The 20,450-nt window shown below is 57.0% G+C and overlaps 2 protein-coding genes and 1 long non-coding RNA gene across 6 annotated transcripts in view; all 3 read left to right on the top strand.

Moving 5' to 3' along the window:
* The window catches only part of LOC107076489 (serine/threonine-protein phosphatase 6 regulatory subunit 1-like), a 35,958-nt gene extending 26,965 nt beyond the window's left edge, over positions 1 to 8,993 (top strand). For 3 of the 4 annotated variants that reach the window (XM_069191776.1, XM_069191775.1, XM_069191774.1), the window contains 9 exons: positions 279 to 336; positions 2,094 to 2,239; positions 2,333 to 2,460; positions 4,095 to 4,227; positions 4,343 to 4,425; positions 5,799 to 6,036; positions 6,142 to 6,273; positions 7,834 to 7,908; positions 8,874 to 8,993. In XM_069191776.1, coding sequence (XP_069047877.1) covers positions 279 to 336; positions 2,094 to 2,239; positions 2,333 to 2,460; positions 4,095 to 4,227; positions 4,343 to 4,425; positions 5,799 to 6,036; positions 6,142 to 6,273; positions 7,834 to 7,870 — 955 coding nt within the window. In that variant the 3' untranslated portion in view covers positions 7,871 to 7,908; positions 8,874 to 8,993. The remainder of the gene's footprint in view (positions 1 to 278; positions 337 to 2,093; positions 2,240 to 2,332; positions 2,461 to 4,094; positions 4,228 to 4,342; positions 4,426 to 5,798; positions 6,037 to 6,141; positions 6,274 to 7,833; positions 7,909 to 8,873) is intronic. The other variant, XM_069191777.1, reaches the window with a different exon arrangement.
* Positions 8,994 to 11,380: 2,387 nt separating this feature from the next.
* Positions 11,381 to 16,406, top strand: tmem86b (transmembrane protein 86B). The gene is made up of 3 exons (XM_069191933.1): positions 11,381 to 11,642; positions 14,036 to 14,279; positions 15,753 to 16,406. The coding sequence occupies exons 1-3, from the start codon at positions 11,592 to 11,594 to the stop codon at positions 16,199 to 16,201; spliced, it is 744 nt and encodes a 247-aa protein (XP_069048034.1). The 5' UTR covers positions 11,381 to 11,591; the 3' UTR covers positions 16,202 to 16,406.
* A 3,350-nt stretch (positions 16,407 to 19,756) lies between these two features.
* Positions 19,757 to 20,450, top strand: part of LOC138240746 (uncharacterized) — a 33,892-nt gene continuing 33,198 nt past the window's right edge. Inside the window, exon 1 of the long non-coding RNA XR_011189990.1 lies at positions 19,757 to 20,241. This is a non-coding gene — a long non-coding RNA (uncharacterized lncRNA). The remainder of the gene's footprint in view (positions 20,242 to 20,450) is intronic.

The following is a 20,450-nucleotide window of genomic DNA, read 5'->3' as shown; positions in this document are numbered from 1 at the left end:
CCCCGGGCCTGCAGGCAAGTGAGAGGCCACAGGGGGGCGCCATCGCGCCGGGACAGAGCTTGGGCCACAGCCCGGGTTCGAGCCCGTGGAGCCTAGTGCCCAGCCTGTACGTAGGGCGGGCGCCTGTCCCAGCAGTCTGCGGGCAAGGGAGAGGCCACAGGGGGGCGCTGTCTGTCCGCCTCTGCCTGCTGAGTCTCCCCTCCCCTCGTTCCTCACGTGACTCTCCGGTCTGGAGTCTCTCCTCCTTCCTCACTCTCGCCTTCGCTCTCCTCTTCCAGCGCGCCGTTCGACAAGGCCTCCAGCATCGCCTTTCTCCTGGACACCGACAGCGAATCTGTAAGTAACCCCCCCCTCTCTCTCAGTGCAGTGTTCATGTCCTGGAGTGTCCAGTCAGTGTGTCTGTATGAACCCCTCTCTCTCTCTCAGTGCAGTGTTCATGTCCTGGAGTGTCCAGTCAGTGTGTCTGTATGAACCCCTCTCTCTCTCAGTGCAGTGTTAATGTACTGGAGTGTCCAGTCAGTGTGTGTGTATTAACCCCCCTCTCTCTCAGTGCAGTGTTAATGTACTGGAGTGTCCAGTCAGTGTGTCTGTATGAACCCCTCTCTCTCTCAGTGCAGTGTTAATGTACTGGAGTGTCCAGTCAGTGTGTCTGTATGAACCCCTCTCTCTCTCAGTGCAGTGTTAATGTACTGGAGTGTCCAGTCAGTGTGTCTGTATGAACCCCTCTCTCTCTCAGTGCAGTGTTAATGTACTGGAGTGTCCAGTCAGTGTGTCTGTATTAACCCCTCTCTCTCAGTGCAGTGTTGATGTACTGGAGTGTCCAGTCAGTGTGTCTGTATGAACCCCTCTCTCTCAGTGCAGTGTTAATGTACTGGAGTGTCCAGTCAGTGTGTCTGTATGAACCCCTCTCTCTCTCAGTGCAGTGTTCATGTACTGGAGTGTCCAGTCAGTGTGTCTGTATGAACCCCTCTCTCTCTCAGTGCAGTGTTAATGTACTGGAGTGTCCAGTCAGTGTGTCTGTATGAACCCCTCTCTCTCAGTGCAGTGTTAATGTACTGGAGTGTCCAGTCAGTGTGTGTGTATGAACCCCTCTCTCTCTCAGTGCAGTGTTAATGTACTGGAGTGTCCAGTCAGTGTGTCTGTATGAACCCCTCTCTCTCTCAGTGCAGTGTTAATGTACTGGAGTGTCCAGTCAGTGTGTCTGTATGAACCCCTCTCTCTCTCTGTGCAGTGTTAATGTACTGGAGTGTCCAGTCAGTGTGTCTGTATGAACCCCTCTCTCTCTCAGTGCAGTGTTAATGTACTGGAGTGTCCAGTCAGTGTGTGTGTATGAACCCCTCTCTCTCTCAGTGCAGTGTTAATGTACTGGAGTGTCCAGTCAGTGTGTCTGTATGAACCCCTCTCTCTCTCAGTGCAGTGTTAATGTACTGGAGTGTCCAGTCAGTGTGTCTGTATGAACCCCTCTCTCTCTCTGTGCAGTGTTAATGTACTGGAGTGTCCAGTCAGTGTGTCTGTATGAACCCCTCTCTCTCTCAGTGCAGTGTTAATGTACTGGAGTGTCCAGTCAGTGTGTCTGTATGAACCCCTCTCTCTCTCAGTGCAGTGTTAATGTACTGGAGTGTCCAGTCAGTGTGTCTGTATGAACCCCTCTCTCTCTCAGTGCAGTGTTAATGTACTGGAGTGTCCAGTCAGTGTGTCTGTATGAACCCCTCTCTCTCTCTGTGCAGTGTTAATGTACTGGAGTGTCCAGTCAGTGTGTCTGTATGAACCCCTCTCTCTCTCAGTGCAGTGTTAATGTACTGGAGTGTCCAGTCAGTGTGTCTGTATGAACCCCTCTCTCTCTCAGTGCAGTGTTAATGCACTGGAGTGTCCAGTCAGTGTGTCTGTATGAACCCCTCTCTCTCTCAGTGCAGTGTTAATGTACTGGAGTGTCCAGTCAGTGTGTCTGTATGAACCCCTCTCTCTCAGTGCAGTGTTAATGCACTGGAGTGTCCAGTCAGTGTGTCTGTATGAACCCCTCTCTCTCTCAGTGCAGTGTTAATGTACTGGAGTGTCCAGTCAGTGTGTGTATTGACCCCTCTCTCTCTCTCCAGTCTCAGTCCACCCTGTTTGAGTTGTGCTGTAAGGAGAAGATCCAGCAGTTCGATGATGACGGAGAGGACGATGAAGATGGCGAGGAGGACTCCTGGGCCGATGCAGAACCGCGCGTCTCCTCGGGGACGGTGCCCAACAGCTGCAGGTGGGGGGGCGCCGGAGTGCAGCTCGCCGTGGGGGGGTGGAGGGGAGGGGCGGAGCTCACTGTCCTGCCGGCCGGTGTCCGTCTCTCCCCCAGGACCTCGGACAGCACAGACAGCAGGGGCAGCGCCGACTCCGAGGAGGAGGAGGAGGAGCGCGGCGGGGGCGAGGAGGAGCCCCGCGCGGCGGGCCGGGGCGGGCAGCAGAGTCGGGACTCCGGAGAGGGTGAGTCCGGGACGGGACCGGACCCGCTGGCAGAATCGGCACCCCCGTTATGTTATTTTGGGGTCTGGAAGGAAGCTGTGTTGCGGGGTGCATTTCAGACCACTACACAATCATAGTAGTCCCTCACACCTCTACAGCCCCTGTCTGGACCCTCCACTCCGAGCTCTTCCCAGGTCAGGGGGAATCCCACTACCCCCACCAGTGTGCAGCCCCACCTGGATGATGCTCCAGTCCTCTCACACACACCAGCTCTCAGTGGGGAGGAGAGCAGAGGGATGGAGCCAGTTCAGAGAGGGGGGTTATTAGGAGGCCATGAGGGGTAAAGGCCAGGGGGGAAATTTGGCCAGGACACTGGGGTAACACCCCTACTCTTGTCGAGAGACACCCCGGGATTGTTAATGACCACAGAGAGTCAGGACCTCGGTTTGACGTCTCCTCCGAGGGACCAGGCGTAAAACCGCAGTAGAAATAGAAACTCGCAGCGCAACGTGTAAAACCCCCGACCGCCACCACAGACTGGAGGAGACCCGCAGAGGAGCACACGAGCTGGGAGGCGAGGCGGCCCTTCCTGCTCACTCGTCCCTGTACTGGCTGAGGCGCTGTGATGGACGAGTGGACAAGGACAGGCTGTGCAGGAATGTCCCCAGGTGACCTGCAGGCAGGACGGCGTGGAGAAATAGCAAGCGTCCCACGCGAAGCACAAAATCGCGAGCTTTGTGAAAGGACTGTAAGTGCTTCAGTTTGTACCACGGCAGCTCTGTGGCTCAGGACCTGTGCCTGTGGCTGGGAGGTTGCCGGTTCGAATCCCGCGGCCCAGCAGAGGAATCCTACTCCCTTGGGGCCCCTGAGCGAGGCCCTTCACCCCAGCTGCTCCAGGGGCGCCGTATAAATGGCCGACCCTGCGCTCTGACCCCCAGCTTCTCTCTCCCTGTCTGTGTGTCTCCTGGAGAGCAGGCTGGGGTCTGAGAGAAGACACATTGTATGTGGCCGATAAAGCGATCTGATCCATCTTATCGTAAGTCTCCATGCTGGTCTCTCCACTGGCCAGAGGGGGGAGTTAGTGGGAACTGCGAGGTGAGGCGGCCCTTCCTGCTCACTAGTCCCTGTACTGGCTGAGGCGCTGTGATGGACGAGTGGACAAGGACAGGCTGTTGAACTTGATGTTGTGGGAAAGCCCTGGTCTGTCCACTGGCCAGAGGGGGGAGTTAGTGAGAACTGCGAGGTGAGGCGGCCCTTCCTGCTCACTAGTCCCTGTACTGGCTGAGGCGCTGTGATGGACGAGTGGACAAGGACAGGCTGTGCAGCGGACGTGTCGCCGCAGGAGTGTTCCCAGGTGACCTGCAGGCAGAGTTAACGAGTTAACGAGCAGCACGTGTCAGTGAGGCAGAGCCCAGCGCAGGGCGGACCTGGACGTGTCCTCTGTTCTGTGCTTGAAACTGGGGGAGTTTTACACGTTACTGCGGTACATCCGACTTTCACCGCGGTCCGAAATGCGCCCGGCACCAGTGCTGCGGGTCCGAGGGCGTCGCCCTGTCCCTGTGTCCCCCGTCCGCCGCGGGGGTCCGAGACGCGCCCCTCCTGGGGGGGGGTCCCTGTCCGCCCCGCGCTGATGATCCTTCGTCCCTCTGCCGCAGGCTGGGCGGCCGATCTCTCCTTCCTGGCGGTGGCGGACTCGGGTTCGAGCGGCTGGGGGGAGCAGTGCCGCCAGGGGGAGGGGGGCAACTGGGAGGTGTTCTCCGAGGACGAGCCGGCTGCCGGCCCCCAGAGGTACGTGGGCGGGGCCCCGGGGTGGGCGGGGCGGGCGGGGCTGGGGGGTCCCCCCCTCTCTCTCTTCGCTCCGGCCCTCACACTGCGGCTGTGGCGCTTGTGTTTCCCTCCGTAGCTCCGCGGAAGCCGCCGGCCCCGCCGCCCCCCGCGCGGACGCCGGCCCCCCCGCCCTGGAGGAGGAAGTGACGTCGCCGCCGGGTGGGTCATCGTCGGGCCAGGGGAGTGGAGGCTGTCTGTGTGTCTGTGTGTCTGTGTGTCTGTGTGTCTGTGTGTCTGTGTGTCTGTGTGTCTGTGTGTCTCTGTGTCTCTGTGTCTCTGTGTGTCTGTGTGTCTGTGTGTCTCTGTGTCTCTGTGTCTGTGTGTCTCTGTGTCTCTGTGTCTCTGTGTCTGTGTGTCTGTGTGTCTGTGTGTCTGTGTGTCTGTGTGTCTCTGTGTCTCTGTGTCTCTGTGTCTCTGTGTCTGTGTGTCTGTGTGTCTGTGTGTCTGTGTGTCTGTGTGTCTCTGTGTCTCTGTGTCTCTGTGTCTGTGTCTCTCTCTCTGTCTCTGTCGGACTAATTGCCTTTCTCTCTCTCTCTCAATTCAATTCAGTTCAATTCAAGGTGCTTTATTAGCATGACCGCTGGGTACAATCAGTGTTGCCAAAGCAAATGCAAATAATGAAATTTACATATCAAAACAAAAAATAGAAGTAAAATAAACTCTCGCACTCACACTCTCTCTCTCTCTCCCACTCACTCAATTCAATTCAATTCAATTCCAGGTGCTTTATGAGCATGACCGCTGGGTACAATCAGTGTTGCCAAAGCAAATAAAAATAATAAAATTAACATAGAACAAAACAAAAAATAGAAGTAAAATAAAATCTACAGACATGTTACAGACATTTACAACAAAGACATATTATAAAATATCGACATATACTGTAGGCGGCTGGAGCATTACTCACTCACACTCACACTCTCTCACACTCACACTCTCTCACACTCACACTCTCTCACTCTCACACTCACACTCTCTCACTCTCACACTCACACTCATTCTCACACTCTCTCACACTCACACTCTCTCACTCTCACACTCTCTCACTCTCACACTCACACTCACTCTCACACTCTCTCACACTCACACTCACACTCACACTCTCTCACTCTCACACTCTCTCACTCTCTCACTCTCACACTCTCTCACACACACACACTCTCACACACTCTCACACACTCTCACACACTCTCACACACTCACACACACACTCTCACACACACTCACACTCTCACACTCACTCGCTCTCACACTCACACTCTCTCACACTCACACTCTCTCTCACACTCTCTCTCACACTCACTCGCTCTCACACTCACACTCGCTCTCACACTCACACTCGCTCTCACACTCACACTCGCTCTCACACTCACACTCTCTCTCTCACACTCGCTCTCACACTCACACTCTCTCTCTCACACTCGCTCTCACACTCTCTCTCTCTCTCTCACACACTCACTCTCACACAGGCTGTGTGTTTGAGTCTTGATGGTGGGTGTTTCTGACCCTGCTTCTCCCGCTGTGTGCCCCAGGCTCCCAGCTGCCCTCCGCCCCCAGCGCAGCGCCCCCTGCTGCCTCGGAGGGGAACGGCGGCCCCGCGCCGGCGTGTGCGGGCGGGGGGGCGCAGGGGCGAGGGGGCCCTTCAAAGACCCGCCCGGGCAGCGCGGGGGCCGGGGAAGGGAGGCGTGCTGGGAAGGGGGGCGCAGAGGGGCCCGGGGGGGCTGGGGCTCCCTCTCCAGGCGCCCGGCCCGCAGTGCCCTGCTGTAGCAGGTGAGCTCGCTCTGTCCTCCTCCTGTTTGAACCGGAGTTGTTATTTTTGTCAACGTCTGGTTATCGTTTGACGGATTTGTTTTTTTTTTTTTTGGGTCATTTTAGCCAGGCAGTACCTACAGCTACCTCAGTACCTCCTGCTGTCGGTGGTTCTCTTCAGGACCCCTTGGCCCCGCCCCGGGCCTCAGACGCCGCGGGCAACGCCCAGCCCAGTGAGGTCATGCCGCAGGGGCACAGGTAGCTGGCCACACTCTGTCCCAGGGTGCATTGCTGCGCTCTCGGTCTTGTCGAGCTGTGTCCGTGCACACCTCTCTCTCTCTCTCTCTCTCTCTCTCTCTCTCTCTCTCTCTCTCTCTCTCTCAATTCAATTCAATTCAATTCAAGGTGCTTTATTAGCATGACCGATGGGTACAATCAGTGTTGCCAAAGCAAATAAAAACAATAAAATTAACATAGAACAAAACAAAAAATAGAAGTAAAATAAAATCTACAGACATGTTACAGACATTTACAACAAAGACATATTATATAATATCGACATATACTGTATTCGGCTGGAGCATTATTGGGAGACGGACTCACTGTTCCTCAGGCTGTGACAGGAGATCACATACTGGGCTGCCAGATCAACTGAGTTCCGTCCTCCCTCTCCCAGTAGGATTGGGACCTGTTGTGGTTTTGGCAGGTGTGGGAACTCTGGGATTAGATTTCTGAATTTCGGGAAGAATGTTTCTCTAATCCCAGAGTATCTGTCACAGTGCAGTAGGAAGTGCACCTCTGTCTCTATTTCTCCCTGCTGGCAGTGGGAGCACAGCCTGTCCTCTCTGGGCAGCCAGGTCTGCCTGTGTCGCCCAGTTTCTATGGCCAGGTTGTGGTCACTGAGCCTGTACTTCGTCAGGGTCTGTTTCTGTTTGTTATTTTTTATTTTGGTCAAATATTCAGCTAGTGTGTATTGTCTGTTTAAGGTTCTGTAGCATTCCAGTTTATGTGGATCTCTCTCTCTCTCTCTCTCTCTCTCTCTCTCTCTCTCTCTCTCTCTCACCTCTTCTGTGTCTGTCTTTCTCTCTCTTTCTGTCCCCCTGTGCTGTGTGTGTCTCTCTCTCTCTCTCTCACCCCTTCTGTGTCTGTCTTCCTCTCTCTTTCTGTCCCCCTGTGCTGTGTCTCTCTTTCACCCCTTCTGTGTCTGTCTTTCTCTCTCTTTCTGTCCCCCTGTGCTGTGTGTCTCTCTCTCTCTCTCTCACCCCTTCTGTGTCTGTCTTCCTCTCTCTTTCTGTCCCCCTGTGCTGTGTCTCTCTCTCTCTCTCTCTCTCTCTCTCTCTCTCTCTCTCTCTCTCTCTCACCTCTTCTGTGTCTGTCTTCCTCTCTCTTTCTGTCCCCCTGTGCTGTGTGTCTCTCTCTCTCTCTCTTTCTCTCCCTCCCTCTCTCTCTCACCCCTTCTGTGTCTGTCTTCCTCTCTCTTTCTGTCCCCCTGTGCTGTGTCTCTCTCTCTCTCTCTCTTTCTCTCCCTCCCTCTCTCTCTCACCCCTTCTGTGTCTGTCTTCCTCTCTCTTTCTGTCCCCCTGTGCTGTGTCTCTCTCTCACCCCTTCTGTGTCTGTCTTCTTCTCTCTTTCTGTCCCCCTGTGCTGTGTCTCTCCCTGCTCCTCTGTTCTCCTGCCTCTCGGTGTCCCCGTCTTGACACCCTGTTACTGGCGTCATCTCTCTCTGCCCCTCTGTGTGTGCCTGTCTCTGTCCCGCTGTCCCTTCTGTCCTCTCAGCCATTGTAAATAATGACGCTGACCTCACTGATGTCTTCCCAGCCTCCCTCCAACACCCCCCCAGTCTCCAGCGACGTGACCCTGGACGCCTGGACAGGAGAGCGAGGGTCACGCTGAGTGAGTCTCCCGCCAGCCTTCCTTGTCCAAGTCCGTCTTCTACACCCGCCAGCTGTGGACACTGAGCCTGTCCTCTCTGGGCAGCCAGCTCTGCCTGTCCCTCCCACTGTGTCCGGGCTGTGGACACTGAGCCTGTCCTCTCTGGGCAGCCAGCTCTGCCTGTCCCTCCCACTGTGTCCGGGCTGTGGACACTGAGCCTGTCCTCTCTGGGCAGCCAGCTCTGCCTGTCCCTCCCACTGTGTCCGGGCTGTGGACACGGAGCCTGTCCTCTCTGGGCAGCCAGCTCTGCCTGTCCCTCCCACTGTGTCCAGTGTCTGTGGACCCTGAGTGTGTGTCCAGTGTCTGTGGACCCTGAGTGTGTGTCCAGTGTCTGTGTCCAAGCTGTGGTCACTGAGCCTGTCCTCTCTGGGCAACCAGCTCTGCCTGTCCCTCCCACTGTGTCCAGGCTCTGGACACTGAGCCAGGTCTGTCTGTGTCCAGTTTCTGTCTAAGTTGTGGACACTAAGCTAGGTCTGCTTGTGTCCAGTGTCTGTGTCCAGGCTGCGGACACTGAGCCTGTCCTCTCTGGGCAGCCAGGTCTGCCTGTGTCCAGTGTCTGTGTCCAGTCTGTGGTCACTGAGCCTGTTCTCTCTGGACAGCCAGGTCTGCCTGTGTCTAGTGTCTGTGTCCAGGCTGTGGTCACTGAGCCTGTCCTCTCTGGACAGCCAGGTCTGTCAGTATCTAGTGTGTGTGTCCAGACTGTGGTCACTGAGCCTGTCCTCTGTGGACTCCGAGTCTGTGTCCAGTGTCCAGGCTGTGGACACTGAGCCGTACTTGTCTGTGCGGTCCTGAGGCTGGCTGGTGTCGCTGAGCTTCAGGACCAGCTGGCCGAGGAGGGTCAGAGGTCAGTGTCCCTCGGACCAGTCCCCGAGTCTCTCTCACGGTTTCCTGTCTCTCTCCTCCTCCCCCCCTGTCTGTCCTTCCAGAGCAGGAAGAGGGCGTCGGGACAGCGGCCCAGCCTGCCCGTCTCCGTGGGCTGGGAGTGACCTCTCTCTGCCGAAAAGGGAAAATAATAAACGATCGTTTGCGAAGTGTTTGCAATAAAACCATTTCTTGGTCGTCTTTCTGTGGTGGGGAGGGGTCACTGGTGTAGGAGCGGGGACACAGTGGGGTCACTGGTGTAGGAGCGGGGACACAGTGGGGTCGCTGGTGTAGGAGCGGGGACACAGTGGGGTCGCTGGTGTAGGAGCGGGGACACAGTGGGGGGTCACTGGTGTAGGAGCGGGGACACAGTGGGGTCACTGGTGTAGGAGCGGGGACACAGTGGGGGGTCACTGGTGTAGGAGCGGGGACACAGTGGGGTCGCTGGTGTAGGAGCGGGGACACAGTGGGGGGTCACTGGTGTAGGAGCGGGGACACAGTGGGGGGTCACTGGTGTAGGAGCGGGGACACAGTGGGGGGTCGCTGGTGTAGGAGCGGGGACACAGTGGGGGGTCACTGGTGTAGGAGCGGGGACACAGTGGGGGGGTCACTGGTGTGGGAGCGGGGACACAGTGGGGGGTCACTGGTGTAGGAGCGGGGACACAGTGGGGGGGTCACTGGTGTAGGAGCGGGGACACAGTGGGGGGTCGCTGGTGTAGGAGCGGGGACACAGTGGGGTCACTGGTGTAGGAGCGGGGACACAGTGGGGTCACTGGTGTAGGAGCGGGGACACAGTGGGGGGTCACTGGTGTAGGAGCGGGGACACAGTGGGGTCACTGGTGTAGGAGCGGGGACACAGTGGGGTCGCTGGTGTAGGAGCGGGGACACAGTGGGGGGTCACTGGTGTAGGAGCGGGGACACAGTGGGGTCACTGGTGTAGGAGCGGGGACACAGTGGGGGGTCACTGGTGTAGGAGCGGGGACACAGGGGGGTCACTGGTGTAGGAGCGGGGACACAGTGGGGGGTCACTGGTGTAGGAGCGGGGACACAGTGGGGGGTCACTGGTGTAGGAGCGGGGACACAGTGGGGTCACTGGTGTAGGAGCGGGGACACAGTGGGGGGGTCACTGGTGTAGGAGCGGGGACACAGTGGGGTCACTGGTGTAGGAGCGGGGACACAGTGGGGTCGCTGGTGTAGGAGCGGGGACACAGTGGGGGGTCACTGGTGTAGGAGCGGGGACACAGTGGGGGGTCGCTGGTGTAGGAGCGGGGACACAGGGGGGTCACTGGTGTAGGAGCGGGGACACAGTGGGGTCACTGGTGTAGGAGCGGGGACACAGTGGGGTCACTGGTGTAGGAGTGGGGACACAGTGGGGGGTCACTGGTGTAGGAGCGGGGACACAGTGGGGTCACTGGTGTAGGAGCGGGGACACGGTGGGGTCACTGGTGTAGGAGCGGGGACACGGTGGGGTCACTGGTGTAGGAGCGGGGACACAGGGGGGTCACTGGTGTAGGAGCGGGGACACAGGGGGGTCACTGGTGTAGGAGCGGGGACACAGTGGGGGGTCACTGGTGTAGGAGCGGGGACACAGTGGGGGGGTCACTGGTGTAGGAGCGGGGACACAGTGGGGGGTCACTGGTGTGGGAGCGGGGACACAGTGGGGGGTCACTGGTGTAGGAGCGGGGACACGGTGGGGGGTCACTGGTGTAGGAGCGGGGACACAGTGGGGTCACTGGTGTAGGAGCGGGGACACAGTGGGGGGTCGCTGGTGTGGGAGCGGGGACACAGTGGGGGGTCGCTGGTGTAGGAGCGGGGACACAGTGGGGTCACTGGTGTAGGAGCGGGGACACAGTGGGGTCACTGGTGTAGGAGCGGGGACACAGTGGGGTCGCTGGTGTAGGAGCGGGGACACAGTGGGGTCACTGGTGTAGGAGCGGGGACACAGTGGGGGGTCACTGGTGTAGGAGCGGGGACACAGTGGGGTCACTGGTGTAGGAGCGGGGACACAGTGGGGGGTCACTGGTGTAGGAGCGGGGACACAGTGGGGGGTCGCTGGTGTAGGAGCGGGGACACAGTGGGGTCACTGGTGTAGGAGCGGGGACACAGTGGGGTCACTGGTGTAGGAGCGGGGACACAGTGGGGTCGCTGGTGTAGGAGCGGGGACACAGTGGGGGGTCACTGGTGTAGGAGCGGGGACACAGTGGGGTCACTGGTGTAGGAGCGGGGACACAGTGGGGGGTCACTGGTGTAGGAGCGGGGACACAGTGGGGGGGTCACTGGTGTAGGAGCGGGGACACAGTGGGGGGTCACTGGTGTAGGAGCGGGGACACAGTGGGGGGTCACTGGTGTAGGAGCGGGGACACAGTGGGGGGGTCACTGGTGTAGGAGCGGGGACACAGTGGGTGGGGGGGTGAGACTGGGCGCTGTCCGGCCTGGCCGCCCTGTTTGGACCGGAGGCGCGGAGGATCAGCTGTTGGGCCGGAGCCCCTGTGACGCGTGTTGCCCTCCTGCCCCCTCCTGCCACGCGGGCGGACTTTGGCCCTTCAAGGGCGGCCCTCGTCTCCTTATCGCCGCGGGGGAGGGACGGCCCAGCCCCACGCAGAGTCCACAGAGCCGGGGCCGTGAATGACGGGGGAGAGGGAGCGGCGTGGAGGGGTACAAAGTCTACGGCGGGGGGCGGGACACGCCCATCCAGGCAGTGGCGGGCCACGAGCACACACGCCTCGGCTCGGCTCCCCAGTCGGACCCCGCGCGCTCCCAGTGCACCCGCGACGAGCCGGACCATGGACATCCTGGAGACGCAGGCCTACGACCGCCGGGAACGCAGGAAGACGGTAGGGAGCGGGAAACTTCTCGCGATCCTCCTCCTCTCTGCCTGCCTCTGGTCCTCTGTCTCTGTCCCTGGGACCCGTGATCCTCCATTCCTCTGTCTCTTCCCCTGTGACCCATGATCCTCCAGTCCTCCGTCTCTACCTGCCTGTGTCCCATGATCCTCCATTCCTCTGTCTCTATCCCTGTGTCCCATGATCCTCCAGTCCTCCGTCTATACCTGCCTGTGTCCCATGATCCTCCATTCCTCTGTCTCTATCCCTGTGTCCCATGATCCTCCATTCCTCCGTCTCTACCTGCCTGTGTCCCATGATCCTCCAGTCCTCTGTCTCTATCCCTGTGACCCATGATCCTCCAGTCCTCCGTCTCTACCTGCCTGTGTCCCATGATCCTCCAGTCCTCTGTCTCTACCCCTGTGTCCCATGACCCTCCAGTCCTCTGTCTCTACCTGCCTGTGTCCCATGATCCTCCATTCCTCTGTCTCTACCCCTGTGACCCATGATCCTCCAGTCCTCCGTCTCTACCTGCCTGTGTCCCATGATCCCCCATTCCTCCGTCTCTATCCCTGTGACCCATGATCCCCCATTCCTCCGTCTCTATCCCTGTGACCCATGATCCCCCATTCCTCCGTCTCTACCTGCCTGTGTCCCATGATCCTCCAGTCCTCCGTCTCTACCTGCCTGTGTCCCATGATCCTCCAGTCCTCCGTCTCTACATCCCTGTGTCTGACAGTGAGACAGTAAAGACTCCAGGTGTCATTAGGTGTCCTGCGCTGGGACAGATCAGTGACCAGTACACCTGGAGAAGACACCAGTGTGCTCCGGGGACAGACACCGTGTCTGACAGCAGGACAGTAAAGACTCCAGGTGTCATTAGGTGTCCTGCACTGGGACAGATCAGTGACCAGTACACCTGGAGAAGACACCAGTGTGTGCTCCGGGGATAGACACCGTGTCTGACAGTGAGACAGTAAGGACTCCAGGTGTCATTAGGTGTCCTGCACTGGGACAGATCAGTGACCAGTACACCTGGAGAAGACACCAGTGTGTGCTCCGGGGACAGACGCCGTGTCTGACAGTGAGACAGTAAAGACTCCAGGTGTCATCAGGTGTCCTGCACTGGGACAGATCAGTGACCAGTACACCTGGAGAAGACACCAGTGTGCTCCGGGGACAGACACCGTGTCTGACAGCAGGACAGTAAAGACTCCAGGTGTCATTAGGTGTCCTGCACTGGGACAGATCAGTGACCAGTACACCTGGAGAAGACACCAGTGTGCTCCGGGGACAGACACCGTGTCTGACAGCAGGACAGTAAAGACTCCAGGTGTCATTAGGTGTCCTGCACTGGGACAGATCAGTGACCAGTACACCTGGAGAAGACACCAGTGTGCTCCGGGGACAGACACCGTGTCTGACAGCAGGACAGTAAAGACTCCAGGTGTCATTAGGTGTCCTGCACTGGGACAGATCAGTGACCAGTACACCTGGAGAAGACACCAGTGTGTGCTCCGGGGACAGACACCGTGTCTGACAGTGAGACAGTAAGGACTCCAGGTGTCATTAGGTGTCCTGCGCTGGGACAGATCAGTGACCAGTACACCTGGAGAAGACACCAGTGTGCTCCGGGGACAGACACCGTGTCTGACAGCAGGACAGTAAAGACTCCAGGTGTCATTAGGTGTCCTGCACTGGGACAGATCAGTGACCAGTACACCTGGAGAAGACACCAGTGTGCTCCGGGGACAGACACCGTGTCTGACAGTGAGACAGTAAGGACTCCAGGTGTCATCAGGTGTCCTGCGCTGGGACAGATCAGTGACCAGTACACCTGGAGAAGACACCAGTGTGCTCCGGGGATAGACACCGTGTCTGACAGTGAGACAGTAAGGACTCCAGGTGTCATCAGGTGTCCTGCGCTGGGACAGATCAGTGACCAGTACACCTGGAGAAGACACCAGTGTGTGCTCCGGGGACAGACACCGTGTCTGACAGCAGGACAGTAAAGACTCCAGGTGTCATTAGGTGTCCTGCACTGGGACAGATCAGTGACCAGTACACCTGGAGAAGACACCAGTGTGCTCCGGGGACAGACAGTGAGACAGTAAGGACTCCAGGTGTCATTAGGTGTCCTGCACTGGGATAGATCAGTGACCAGTACACCTGGAGAAGACACCAGTGTGCTCCGGGGACAGACAGTGAGACAGTAAGGACTCCAGGTGGATATACGTACAGTATTGACATACGCCATCTGACATCGCCAGCCTCGTATTTGTGAATGGCTCTTAATGCATTAATCTCTCTCTTTCTCTCCCTTCCCCCTCCTGTGTTTCTGCCTCTCCCTTCATCTCTCTCCCTCTCCCTCTATCTTTCTTCCCCTCTCTGTCCCTCCCCCCCAGTCCCTCGCTCTGCTCCTCTCTCTCCTGCCCTTCCTCATCTCCTGCTCCCTCTACTTCCACCTCTGGATCCCAGAGTCCGCCCCCTCCCCCCTGGCGGCGGCGGTGAAGGCCGCCCCCACGCTCTCATTGGCCCTGGTGGTGCTCTGTCACCGCGGGGGGCGGGGCCTGGCGGGCGTGGCCGGGGGGCTGCTGTTCTCCGCCGCGGGGGACACCTGCCTGATCTGGACGCACCTCTTCCTTCACGGTAACCGAGCGCCCGGGCGTCTCCACTGACCACTGACCACTGACCCTTCAGGACAGCAGGACAGATCCACACAGTGGAAACTCCATCACAGGATGTACACACACACACACACACACACACACACACACACACACACACACACACACACACACACACACCAGGGCCAGTCCATCACAGGACACACACACAAACACACACACACACACAAACACGCACACACCAGGGCCAGTCCATCACAGGACACACACACACACACACACACACACACCAGAGCCAGTCCATCACAGGACACACACACACACGCACACACACAAACACACACACACGCACACACCAGGGCCAGTCCATCACAGGACACACAAACACGCACACACGCACACACCAGGGCCAGTCCATCACAGGACACACACACACACACACACACACACACACACACACACACACACCAGGGCCAGTCCGTCACAGGACACACACACACACACACACACACACACACACCAGGGCCAGTCCGTCACAGGACACACACACACACACACACACACACACACACACACCAGGGCCAGTCCGTCACAGGACACACACACACACACACACACACACCAGGGCCAGTCCATCACAGGACACACACACACACACACACACACACCAGGGCCAGTCCATCACAGGACACACACACACACACACACACACACACACACACACACACACACACACACACACACACACCAGGGCCAGTCCGTCACAGGTCACACACACACACACACACACACACACACACACACACACCAGGGCCAGTCCGTCACAGGTCACACACACACACACACACACACACACACACACACACCAGGGCCAGTCCGTCACAGGACACACACACACACACACACACACACACACACACACACACCAGGGCCAGTCCATCACAGGACACACACACACACACACACACCAGGGCCAGTCCATCACAGGACACACACACACACACACACACACACACACACACACACACACACACACACACACACACACCACCAGGGCCAGTCCATCACAGGACACACACATACACACCAGGGCCAGTCCATCACAGGACACACACACACACATACACACCAGGTCCAGTCCATCACAGGACACACACACTCACACACACACCAGGGCCAGTCCATCACAGGACACACACACTCACACACACACCAGGGCCAGTCCATCACAGGACACACACACTCACACACACCAGGGCCAGTCCATCAAAGGACACACACACACTCACACACACCAGGGCCAGTCCATCAAAGGACACACACACACTCACACACACCAGGGCCAGTCCATCAAAGGACACACACACACTCACACACACCAGGGCCAGTCTATCACAGGACACACACACACACACTCACACATATGGGGGGGGGGAGAACATGCAAACTCCCCACAGACTGAGCTCCTCTCTCTCTCTCTCTCTCTCTCTCTCAGGGATGGCGTGCTTCGCCGCGGCCCACCTCCTCTACTCCCTGTCCTTCCTCTCCCGCTCCCCCTCCTCCTCCTCCTCCCCCCTCTTCCTCCCCCTCTCCCTGGCCCTCTGGGCAGTGGCGGCCGGCTTCTACGCCTACCTGCTGCCCTACCTGGCCGCCCTCTGGCCCGCCGTGGGTGTGTACAGTCTGCTGCTGGCCGCCATGGCCACGCTGGCCCTGCGGGCGGGCCGGGCCCTCGGCCTGCTGGGGGCGCTGCTGTTCATGGCCTCCGACCTCCTCCTGGCCCTGCTGACCTTCCGGGCCCTGGACCCGGCCGCCGCCCCCTGGGGGCACGCCGTCGTCATGGTGACCTACTACCTGGCCCAGCTGCTGATCGCCGTGGGGGACGTGAGGGCAGGAAGTGAGGTCGCGGGGCCGGGGGCGGGGCTGGGGAACAGGAAGAGGAAGTGATGGGGGCGGAAGGGACCCGCAGGGGCCAAACCTCTCGACGCGCTGTGACCTCCACACCTCCGCCCCACTATCGCCATGACAGGGACCCCAGAACACGGTTCTCTGTCCCCTCTGACCAGATTACTGCATCCTCCCTGTACCCCAATCTCCTACACTCGGAGCTCCAGAGCTCTGTACTATAACTCTACACTCCTGTCCCCTATACAGAGAGTCTCCTGTACCCCAATCTCCTACACCCGGAGCTCCAGAGCTCTGTACTACAACCCTACACTCCTGGCCCCTATACAGAGAGTCTCCTGTACCCCAATCTCCTACACTTGGTGCTCCAGAGCTCTGTACTACAACCCTACACTCCTGGCCCCTATACAGAGAGTCTCCTGTACCCCAATCTCCTACACTTGGTGCTCCAGAGCTCTGTACTACAACCCTACACTCCTGTCCCCTATACAGAGAGTCTCCTGTACCCCAATCTCCTACACTTGGTGCTCCAGAGCTCTGTACTACAACCCTACACTCCTGGCCCCTATACAGAGAGTCTCCTGTACCCCAGTCTCCTGCACTCGGAGCTCCAGAGCTCTGTACTACAACCCTACACTCCTGTCCCCTATACAGAGAGTCTCCTGTACCCCAGTCTCCTGCACTCGGAGCTCCAGAGCTCTGTACTACAACCCTACACTCCTGTCCCCTATACAGAGAGTCTCCTGTACCCCAATCTCCTACACTTGGTGCTCCAGAGCTCTGTACTACAACCCTACACTCCTGGCCCCTATACAGAGAGTCTCCTGTACACCAATCTCCTGCACTCGGAGCTCCAGAGCTCTGTACTACAACCCTACACTCCTGGCCCCTATACAGAGAGTCCTGTACCCCAATCTCCTGCACTCGGAGCTCCAGAGCTCTGTACTACAACCCTACACTCCTGTCCCCTATACAGAGAGTCTCCTGTACCCCAATCTCCTACACTTGGTGCTCCAGAGCTCTGTACTACAACCCTACACTCCTGGCCCCTATACAGAGAGTCCTGTACCCCAATCTCCTACACTTGGTGCTCCAGAGCTCTGTACTACAACCCTACACTCCTGTCCCCTATACAGAGAGTCTCCTGTACCCCAATCTCCTACACTTGGTGCTCCAGAGCTCTGTACTACAACCCTACACTCCTGTCCCCTATACAGAGAGTCCTGTACCCCAATCTCCTGCACTCGGAGCTCCAGAGCTCTGTACTACAACCCTACACTCCTGTCCCCTATACAGAGAGTCTCCTGTACCCCAATCTCCTGCACTCGGAGCTCCAGAGCTCTGTACTACAACCCTACACTCCTGTCCCCTATACAGAGAGTCTCCTGTACCCCAGTCTCCTGCACTCGGAGCTCCAGAGCTCTGTACTACAACCCTACACTCCTGTCCCCTATACAGAGAGTCTCCTGTACCCCAATCTCCTACACTTGGTGCTCCAGAGCTCTGTACTACAACCCTACACTCCTGGCCCCTATACAGAGAGTCTCCTGTACCCCAATCTCCTGCACTCGGAGCTCCAGAGCTCTGTACTACAACCCTACACTCCTGGCCCCTATACAGAGAGTCCTGTACCCCAATCTCCTGCACTCGGAGCTCCAGAGCTCTGTACTACAACCCTACACTCCTGTCCCCTATACAGAGAGTCTCCTGTACCCCAATCTCCTACACTTGGTGCTCCAGAGCTCTGTACTACAACCCTACACTCCTGGCCCCTATACAGAGAGTCCTGTACCCCAATCTCCTACACTTGGTGCTCCAGAGCTCTGTACTACAACCCTACACTCCTGTCCCCTATACAGAGAGTCTCCTGTACCCCAATCTCCTACACTTGGTGCTCCAGAGCTCTGTACTACAACCCTACACTCCTGTCCCCTATACAGAGAGTCCTGTACCCCAATCTCCTGCACTCGGAGCTCCAGAGCTCTGTACTACAACCCTACACTCCTGTCCCCTATACAGAGAGTCTCCTGTACCCCAATCTCCTGCACTCGGAGCTCCAGAGCTCTGTACTACAACCCTACACTCCTGTCCCCTATACAGAGAGTCTCCTGTACCCCAATCTCCTGCACTCGGAGCTCCAGAGCTCTGTACTACAACCCTACACTCCTGTCCCCTATACAGAGAGTCCTGTACCCCAATCTCCTGCACTCGGAGCTCCAGAGCTCTGTACTACAACCCTACACTCCTGGCCCCTATACAGAGAGTCTCCTGTACCCCAATCTCCTGCACTCGGAGCTCCAGAGCTCTGTACTACAACCCTACACTCCTGGCCCCTATACAGAGAGTCTCCTGTACCCCAATCTCCTGCACTCGGAGCTCCAGAGCTCTGTATTATACACACTGCACTGGAGAAACTATTACATACGGGACAGGGCTGCAGGGTGTGTTATGTATCTAACTGCTGCAATAAGGTCTGATGTTAAATTGGTGGTCCTGATATTTTTCTTCAGTGTGGAAAGCAATGTAGTATGAGAAACACAAGATTGTATTTTTTTTTTAAATCCTAAAAAACCCCGAAATATTTTTCAATTTAGCGCTGATGAGAGCTTAGCCTGTTGGTCTGGTCCAATTGTGTTTTGCAGGTTCTTCGCTAAAAGCAATATAAATATCAATGAGATGTACAAAAATTACCAGGGTATTCTTATGTTAGTATACTCAATTAAAACAGGCCAACTGTAGTATATTCAGTAACCAGTGAAGGATGTGACATTAGTGTCCCGTTAGAAACATATATCTTGGAAAAGACAAGGTGAAATACTGTAAAACACGAAAGGGAAAGAATTAAACAGTATGAAAGTTTGCGATTTCTGACTTCTGAACAGGGAATGTGACCAGTTGAATTACTGGCAGTAGAATGATCATGAAAAAGTACCACAACAGCAGCAACAACATTGTGCAAACACACTGCTGCCATCAAGAACCAGGTCCACTGTCCACTGTCTCCCAGTAGTTCAGGTGGGGGGCTGCGTCAGGCTGCCCAGGAACGAGCACCAGGTTAGATTGAAGGATTTTGCTATTTTATTGTACTGTTGAATTGAACGTTTGGAAAAAGAGCATTTATTTATCGTAAATGTATTAGTCAATCTGGGTAAATTTCACATTCATCAATGAAAATGGTCTAATAATACTCCCCCTTTTAACTATTTAAGTTTTATTTTATTTTATTAGTTCTATTAAAAAAATTGAGAAATAATAAAGGAAGACATGATATAAAAAAATACAATTTGATCCCATCGTTTGCTTCATTACCTCTGGCGGTTCTGGTTTTTTCCCTCTTGTACCTGTTTCTGATCCTCGGGTTGTAGTTGCATTGGTAAATTCTTTATACGTTTAATAATAATAAAACAAGGAACAGGTTTATTCCCCGCTGAAAAGAGAAGAAAGAAAACACAACGTGTCGGCCGTGGAGCCTTCTTCAGGTGTGAGGCAGAGGAGAGACGAGGGCACCTGAAGAAAACGTTGTGTTTTCTTCTCTTTTCAGCAGGGAATAAGCCTGTTACGTGTGCTTGGTAATGACGTTGTTATGTGTTCATTTTACGTCACTGTTTCTGCACAGCCGACTCGCTAACGGTCGTTTCTACCACACAACAACAACAACAACAACATTTCTTCACGGACAGCCTCTAACACCCACACACACTTCAGCGAGACGAGCTGAGGCCGAACGGGGCTTGTGACAAATCGACACCGGCTTCCTTTCCCCCGTCCTCGGACGGGACTCCCGAGAGCGGGTCCGAGCCGCTCCCGGCGCTGATCGATCGATCGCTCGATCGGCTCGGCGCTCGACTGCTCGCCCTCCTAACGCCGAGCGACCAGAGCGAGCGGAACTTCCGGGCTCGCGAGGGCACCGACGTCAGCGGTGGCTTCCGCGGGCGCGGGGGCCGCGAGAGCGCAGAGAGGGCGGGAAGGAGTAACGGTTGTTCCGTGGGAGTGAGCGAGGAGGCCGCGGGAAGGCCCGGAAAAGGAAAACGGACGAGAACGGCTCATCCCCCCCCCGTCGGATCCAGCCCCTCTCTGCCCCGGTAAGAGCCGAAGGAGAGGGTCTCCGTGAGGCGAGAGCTGCCGTTGGCGGGCCGGACGGGCCGGGCCGGTTCGGCGCCGTCCTCTGCCGCCCGGGTCGCCGTCTGCGCGTCCAGACCTTGCTAAAGGTCCGTGAGGGCCTGTCCCGTCACTCGTGTCTGTGAGGACCCTTCTGGTCCCTCGTGTCCGTGAAGGCCTGTCCCGTCCCTCG

This window comes from Lepisosteus oculatus, chromosome 7, assembly GCF_040954835.1.
Source record: "Lepisosteus oculatus isolate fLepOcu1 chromosome 7, fLepOcu1.hap2, whole genome shotgun sequence".
NCBI lineage: Eukaryota > Metazoa > Chordata > Actinopteri > Semionotiformes > Lepisosteidae > Lepisosteus > Lepisosteus oculatus.
Note: the sequence above shows the minus strand (reverse complement) of the source record. Positions and strands in the feature narration are given on the sequence as shown.

Coding starts and splice junctions, on each gene's coding strand:
- tmem86b (XM_069191933.1), top strand. CDS start 11,592: ATGGACATCCTGGAGACGCAGGCCTACGACCGCCGGGAACGCAGGAAG. Junction 11,643..14,035: donor GCCGGGAACGCAGGAAGACG/GTAGGGAGCGGG, acceptor CCTCCCCCCCAG/TCCCTCGCTCTGCTCCTCTC. Junction 14,280..15,752: donor GACGCACCTCTTCCTTCACG/GTAACCGAGCGC, acceptor TCTCTCTCTCAG/GGATGGCGTGCTTCGCCGCG.